We start from the raw sequence: 7,500 nt of genomic DNA, 5'->3' as shown, positions 1-7,500 counted from the left end.
TTGTGTGAGAGCTGAGTGCACTAATGTACCAAATATGGCCAACAACGTTTACCTCTACTGGCAATGTCAAATATGTAACTGATGTTTTTACATTTAATTTATTGTAATCATAGTGGTTATACTCCAATAGAATTTCATTAATTTCTTCAATAGATTTTAAATGTTAACACTTAATTATAATGGAATAATAATAATTAAAGAATAAAGAATAATTATTCCAACAATAATAATGGACGCTAATGAACCACTAATTCAGATAAGTTAATGCAGTAGCAAGCATACACATTTAATTAACAGTTAACCAATGGTAATATATAATATATTTACTCACAGGCTCGATGACTGCAGGCTCTCCCTTCTGTCCCTTCTCTGCGCGAGATGAGATTACCTGCAAATCAAACACACACACAACATCAGCGCAACATCCCCTTCCTCATCATCATCCTCATCACATCATCATCATACTCATCATCATCCTCTTCCTCATCCTCACCATCAACATCCCCATCCTCTTCCTCATCATCCTCATCTTCAACATCACCATCCTCATCTTCCTCATAATCCTGCTCATCATTTCCATCCCCATCCTCCTCATTATCCGTATCTTCATCCTCATCCCCAAAGTCATCCTCATCATCTTCTTTCACCTTCTCCTCATCATCATCATCCTTATCTTCATCCTCATCATTCAAATCAACCTCATTCAACTCATCGTCATGTTCACCATCATCTTCATCGTCCCCCTCCGACTCCTCCACCTCACCATCCCCACCCTCCACCCCCTCAGGCTTTCCCCTCATGATCTTGTGGAGGAGGGCGTGGCAGCGGGCGTGGCTCACCTCGGTGTAGTCGCCGTTGGTGACGGCGGGCAGCACCTTGCCATCGTCGTAGTCTTCATCCACGCCGTACACATCGTAGATGTCCTTGTCCAGGTCCTTGTAGTCGGTGATGTGCTCCTCCTTAAAGCCGTCCAGGTCGGTGTAGTCCCCCTCGCCCGTCCCGGTGGCGCCGCCTCCTCCTCCTCCGGCTGCCCCGCCCCCGAGGCTGACGGTGCTGGAACTGCTGCTTGAGCCTCCACCAAGGTTGATGGTGCTGCTGCTGGAGCCTCCGCCTCCGCCAAGGTTGATGCTGCTGCTGCTGCTGCTGCTGGAACCTCCACCTCCACCTCCACCTCCACCTCCGAGGTTGATGGTGCTGCTGCTTGAGCCTCCACCTCTACCTCCACCTCCCAGGTTTATGGTGCTGCTGCTGGAGCCTCCACCTCCACCAAGGCTGATGGTACCACTACTGCTGGAACCTCCACCTCCAACGCCAAGGTCGAGGGTGCTGCTGCTGCTGCTGCTGCTGGAACCACCACCTCCACCTCCACCGCCCAGGTTGATGGTGCTGCTGCTTGAGCCTCCACCTCCACCGCCAAGGTTGACGGTGCTGCTGCTGGAGGAACCTCCACCTCCTCCGAGATGGGTGGTGGTGCTACCGGCTCCACCGGCGGTGGCGTCGCCCTCTACCTCATATTCGTACTCCCCGTAGGCGCCATCGTAGGCGTCTTCCACCTAGGAGAGCAAAAGGTGGAGTTGAGACGCGTACTGCGCCTTGAGGAGGAGAGCCCAATCTCTAGGGCGCGTACTCAGGGCACAGGTGACGTAGCACGCGCCCCCCCACCAACGCCACGACGAAGCCGTCCCCACCAGAGCATGCTTTACCCGCCCAGACACAAGCAAACACATCTCCCAAAACCTCCGGAGAACCAAAAAGCCCTGCCCCTGGACTCACGGCGGGCTTGTCGGTGGCGATCGCCGTCGCCGCTCCTCCATCAGAACCGGCGCCGGTGGAGATGACCCTCCGCTCCAGGCCGGCCCCAGTGCCCGGCTGGACGTCCACGCCGCCGCCGAGGTCCAGGGAGCCCCCGGCCGCGCTGCTGCTGGACACGGTGACTCTGCGGGCCGCGTCCGGCGGCAGGGAGGGCGTGGTCTCGTCGTAGTAGGACTCGTAGTTGCCGTAGCTGTCGTAGTTGTCGTAGGGGGTCTCCCCGTCGGCGTCCGCGCCCCCGCCCGCGGCCGTGCCGCCGTTGGACGAGGCGCTGGCACTGGAGGACGCCACCACGTTTGCGGGACCCGCGCTCGCCTTCTCTGAGGTGACCGTGCGGCTCCCTTGGACCTCCTGGTACCAAATACACACAGTTGTTATCAAAGATGTCGATTTAAATACAACCACAAACAACATTTTTTTCTTTCTCATATTTTGGAGTGCATATATGCTGCTCCATGTGTCAAAATAGGTGTACAGCTACTTTGACTCTTACCCTTTCCTCCTTAGCCTCCTCGGTCACAGAGGCGGTCTCCGAGCTGGGCTTGCTTCCCAGCTCATCATAGTAAGGATACTCATAGTAGTAGCTGTCTTCTTCAGGGCTCTGCGCACACACCGAAGTAAAATAACAATGTTAGAAAAACTGAGACCCTTCAATATGCCATCTTATCCAAAAGGACTTACAGGTCAATGTTAGATGACGTGATTAAGGAGCAGGTGAGGGTTAGGCACTTTATTCGAGGGCACCTGAAGGTAGTCACATGGGGAGATGGAATGCTGTCCTCTGCCTATCCTACTTTGTCCGTTTTCGTTGGCTTTTACGAACAAATCATTTCTTTGATGATTTCCGCAGTCATCCTTCACAGCTTGAACAAAGCTAAGAGAGGTGAGGTTAAGTCCTCTCCCACCCCCCCCAAATAAACAGACTGACAGATGGGCCCTGGGGCAGAGTTTAACGGAAAGGGAGAGGTTTTATGAAATGAAAGGCAGCGATTTGGTGGGAGGGATTGCTCGAGTGTCAGGGATGTATTTGAACATTCATGTTAAACAACATATCATTATTATGACCTGAGGTGTAGGGTCTACTGAGGGGAAACGTCAGCATTCAACACTTCAATCGCTGGCATTTAGTTTTTTTATTTTCTAAGACGAAGATGATGCCATATCTGTGACCCTATCATAAAAGTTTTTTCATAATCAGGCGGACGGGTACACTTGTAAAACCCTTATTTTATTTTTGGTCTGTGAATCGGCTCTATATTCTTATTCAGCAGCACTAGAAGAAAGCCATACGTAACAGCAACAGGGTGCTAGGCCTGGGCAGGCGACGCGTCATTCCTGCACATGATTTCATAACTGCGTAGCATGAGGAACCCTTTCTGTTCTGTCAGCACGTTCCACCGGCAGAGAGGCTCCACAGTGCCGTTATTACAGTGTTATCTCCTCCGAATTATGAATACCTGATCGGAGGCCATTTTGGATTGTGTAACAATCTGGGACTGGAATGTTTAAGCAGGTTTTAGAACTTGATTGATTTACTTTGCCCTCGCCCACCCACTAGGAGGATAAATGTAGCCCTTCTAGCAACAACCTTCAACACAATAACATATTTATGAATGTAGCATCAGGCAATGCTTTTATCCAAAGCAACTTTGCAGTGAGTTGTTTAATAACGATGCTGGGCAGGTATGGCGCGAGCCCTCGGGCTGAAGGACGGCTACAGGCGGACTGCTGGACTAGGCGGAACCCGACCTGGGAATCGAACACCTCTGATACTATTCCGCTCCTTATTAGTATGAACGCTGCCGTCTCACATTCTGACCATAATGAAGAACAATTAAACCAACGTATGAGTCAACGTTGAGCTGTTGATTAATATTCTGCACCGTCTTCGGGTCAGACAGCGCAGGGTGGACGGACAGACGGCCGTGAGGCTCGAGGAGGCGGGACAGGGGGGAGGGCGACAGGGCGACGGACTCACGTATTCATTGGGGTTGGGGTCCTGGTTCTGAGGCTGGTCGGGGACGGCCACCTCACAGTCGGGGCTGTAGTGTTCACAGTAATCATAGGCAGCGCGGTGGTCTGCTACAATCATCAGCTGCTGGATGTCCCCCTGGAAAACACAGCACAAGGACGCCTTGAGATCCACGCACACGGGAAGTTGTAAACAGTTGGGGGGATAAAAGCTGTTGGTCAGTTTCCTTATGGGAGAATGACAGAGAGTTGGATTTAGTAAAACATGGTTGTGTGGGACGTGGTTTTATACATAGCCAGGTCTTTTTTTCAATGTAGGTCAGGTCAGTTGAACCGAGGGCCTGACCAACGCAATTCAGATGTTTTTTGGACCAGGATCCCGAAGGATCATATTTCATCAGTTTTGACGGAAACATAAATAAACACTTTACAAGTCACAAGAGATCCTTACACAACACAGATTAATGATATGGCATGTGCCCAAGCACAGAAAACCACATCCATATGCTCTTTCCCTCGCACAAAACACACAAACTATACAAATACAAACATGATGTAGGTACATACTGACATGAACATAGGCATTTTCTTCCAAGAATAACCATTATCAGAATAACTTCCCCTCCAGACTTCTAAATATAAATGAGTCATATGGTGCTATCTCTCTGATTGATGGATGCTCCTGGCTTATGCCCCACAGAGGACATGCCCAGACAGGCACGCACACACAAACACACACACAACCACACACACACACACACACACACACACACACACACACACACACACACACACACACACACACACGCACACACACACACACGCACACACACACACACACACACACACGAAACAGGGAACATTGATATACTGAGGTCAGTACACACTGAGATAGAGGAAGGAGGGAAAGAGAGAGGTGGGGGTGATAGATAAATACAGCGAGAGAGGGAGAGAGTAAGAGGGGGGAGGGGGGAGAGTAAGAGGAGGGACGGGGAGAGAGAAATCAAGAGAGAGAGGGGGAGGGGGAGAGAATGAGAAAGGAGAAGAGAGGGGTTCAGAGAGAGCAAGAGAGAGAGAGAGAGCGAAAGATAAGGACAGGGAAAGGGAGAGAGGAGGGGGGCGTGGGAGAGAGAGGAGGGGGATGTGGGAGAGAGGGGAGGGGGATGTGGGAGAGAGAGGAGGGGGATGTGGGAGAGAGAGGAGGGGGATGTGGGAGAGAGAGGAGGGGGATGTGGGAGAGAGAGGAGGGGGATGTGGGAGAGAGGGGAGGGGGATGTGGGAGAGAGGGGAGGGGGATGTGGGAGAGAGGGGAGGGGGATGTGGGAGAGAGAGGAGGGGGATGTGGGAGAGAGAGGAGGGGGATGTGGGAGAGAGAGGAGGGGGATGTGGGAGAGAGAGGAGGGGGATGTGGGAGAGAGGGGAGGGGGATGTGGGAGAGAGAGGAGGGGGATGTGGGAGAGAGAGGAGGGGGATGTGGGAGAGAGAGGAGGGGGATGTGGGAGAGAGGGGAGGGGGATGTGGGAGAGAGAGGAGGGGGATGTGGGAGAGAGAGGAGGGGGACGTGGGAGAGAGGAGGGGGATGTGGGAGAGAGAGGAGGGGGATGTGGGAGAGAGAGGAGGGGGATGTGGGAGAGAGGAGGGGGATGTGGGAGAGGGGAGGGGGATGTGGGAGAGAGAGGAGGGGGATGTGGCCGGGGGAGAGCAGGGGAAAGAGTAAAAAGAAAGAGAGAGAGAAAAGTGATTGAGGGAAAGCAAGACTCTCCTAAACCCTAAAGAGAGGAAGAACAAGGGGAAAAAAAGAGAGAGGGGAGGAGATGGTGGGGGGAGGAGATGGTGGGGGGAGGAGATGGTGGGGGGGTGGGAACAAGAAGAAAAGAGAACCGCACTGAGAGGCTCAGAAGGTTCCCCAGGCTGCAGCGGGAGCCGGGAACACACACATGTGTGTGTGTGTGTGTGTGTGTGTGTGTGTGTGTGTGTGTGTGTGTGTGTGTGTGTGTGTGTGTGTGTCGGCCACATGTTCTCCCGACTTGGAAACCGCTATAAACTACACGGTTCTATTCGTCCAAAACATCCAATCCCCACTTTACATCAGCCGGATCAGACTCATGTCATAGCTCGTATCGAGACGGACTGAGCAGAGCGGTACAAAAGTTTATTTAATTATTTGCTGTGATCTTAAGACGTCCACGAATGAGCTGCCCTGAGAACCGCCTGTTTTAAATTATATCCAGTTGCCAAGAGGACTGAAAATCCCCGAACAACTGCACTTTGTGTCCCGGGTTCGTCGGAGGTTGTCTATCACAAAGTTTATTTGTATTGGCAGGTCAGGGGATAACAGATTACCTCAGGCTTCGACCTAGACATTTGCAAAATGCTTAGGAGATGCTAGTTTTCGTCCCATACAGTATCTTGTCTTCGCAATTGCAAGTTGTATGGCGGTATAAACATTATATTAGATTAAAAAAGTGTGTTTAGCTGTTAGCCGTACTCTCTTTGTCGTATCATGTCGCTGTGCCATTTAACTCTTTGATGCATGGGTAGATGTAAATGGCATGAAATAACTACAGTTCTGAACGCTCGACATTTATACGATATATTTGAGGCAAACGGACCCCGTCCGCTGCCTTCCTTCAACGCTACATCAATCTGTTGGTGAAAGCATTGGGTGTCAGTTTTTGTGGTATTGAGTCATCATATCTTTCATCCACTACTACTCTGACTTGTTGTTAGCTTCAACATCATAGCGAGCCTCACCAGACTCGAGTCTCAGCATCACACAGACTTCACATGTTCACACACATGTGTCAGATCCAAGCCAGAGAGAGGAGCCATGATGAAATAAAAGGAACAGCTGTATATGAACAAAGCATGAAATCTGTATTGAGGGGACGCAATGGCGCATTCTGATGGTCGCGATGGTGGAATGTGTGGAAGTCATAGCCAGGCAAATGAAAAAGGGGATAGCAGACTCATACCCAATTCAACTAGCGGCCATATTGGATAGATTCTGATTCAGAATTCAGATTCTAGAAAGGGTCCCCCAACCAACTAACCAATATTGCAGATGACCAATATGGGTAACAAGGTACGATAGGATATGATTGGCTGCACATAAGCATTACACTGATCATTTCAATGCAGTAATCCATCTGTCACACAGCTAGTATTGCTATGAAAACAGATTATTTGGTACTTGATGATATGATAACATGTCTGATCTGTATATGTATGTACTGTAGTCACCGATAAATAGCATGTAGTTCCTAAAAACAGAAAAGTGCACCTTTTAAGAGTGTCATACAACCCTCTTTGATAGAGAACGGTCCACTGCACGTTATTTCCACATGATGTGTGCATTTCTCTGCTTATTCAGCTGAAGTCGTTCAAAGCACAGCAATACATGACGAGAGATCCGCACAATGACAGAACAAACACTCTAGATAAACACAAGCGATCCAGGCCTAGATTGACAGGTGGGTTTTATAAGGGAGTGGCATGGCCAACCCCTATCGACATAGCGATTATGGTTATCGGATGAGAGAGAGAGGAAGGTTGTTGATTTGACACGCCCGGGCCCACAACTATACCTTTTATACATTCCTGTGTGTAGGAACACAAACGTACCGACCTCAGGCCTGTGACCCTAAAAGCACATCCACAAAGAGAAGGAAGAATGTCAACCAAAAACTGTCTCCACAAAACCACACCCCATCACCAGAA

At 50.3% G+C, this 7,500-nt stretch overlaps 1 protein-coding gene across 2 annotated transcripts in view; it reads right to left on the bottom strand.

Moving 5' to 3' along the window:
• The window catches only part of col5a1 (procollagen, type V, alpha 1), a 71,199-nt gene that overhangs the window by 35,927 nt on the left and 27,772 nt on the right, over positions 1–7,500 (bottom strand). For both annotated transcript variants that reach the window (XM_056589252.1, XM_056589253.1), the window contains exons 5-9: positions 3,788–3,919; positions 2,303–2,410; positions 1,774–2,160; positions 840–1,553; positions 332–388 (exon numbers count right to left, since the gene is read on the bottom strand). In XM_056589252.1, coding sequence (XP_056445227.1) covers positions 332–388; positions 840–1,553; positions 1,774–2,160; positions 2,303–2,410; positions 3,788–3,919 — 1,398 coding nt within the window. The remainder of the gene's footprint in view (positions 1–331; positions 389–839; positions 1,554–1,773; positions 2,161–2,302; positions 2,411–3,787; positions 3,920–7,500) is intronic.

This window comes from Gadus chalcogrammus, chromosome 4 (assembly GCF_026213295.1).
Source record: "Gadus chalcogrammus isolate NIFS_2021 chromosome 4, NIFS_Gcha_1.0, whole genome shotgun sequence".
NCBI lineage: Eukaryota > Metazoa > Chordata > Actinopteri > Gadiformes > Gadidae > Gadus > Gadus chalcogrammus.
This window is presented reverse-complemented; position numbering and strand designations above follow the sequence as displayed.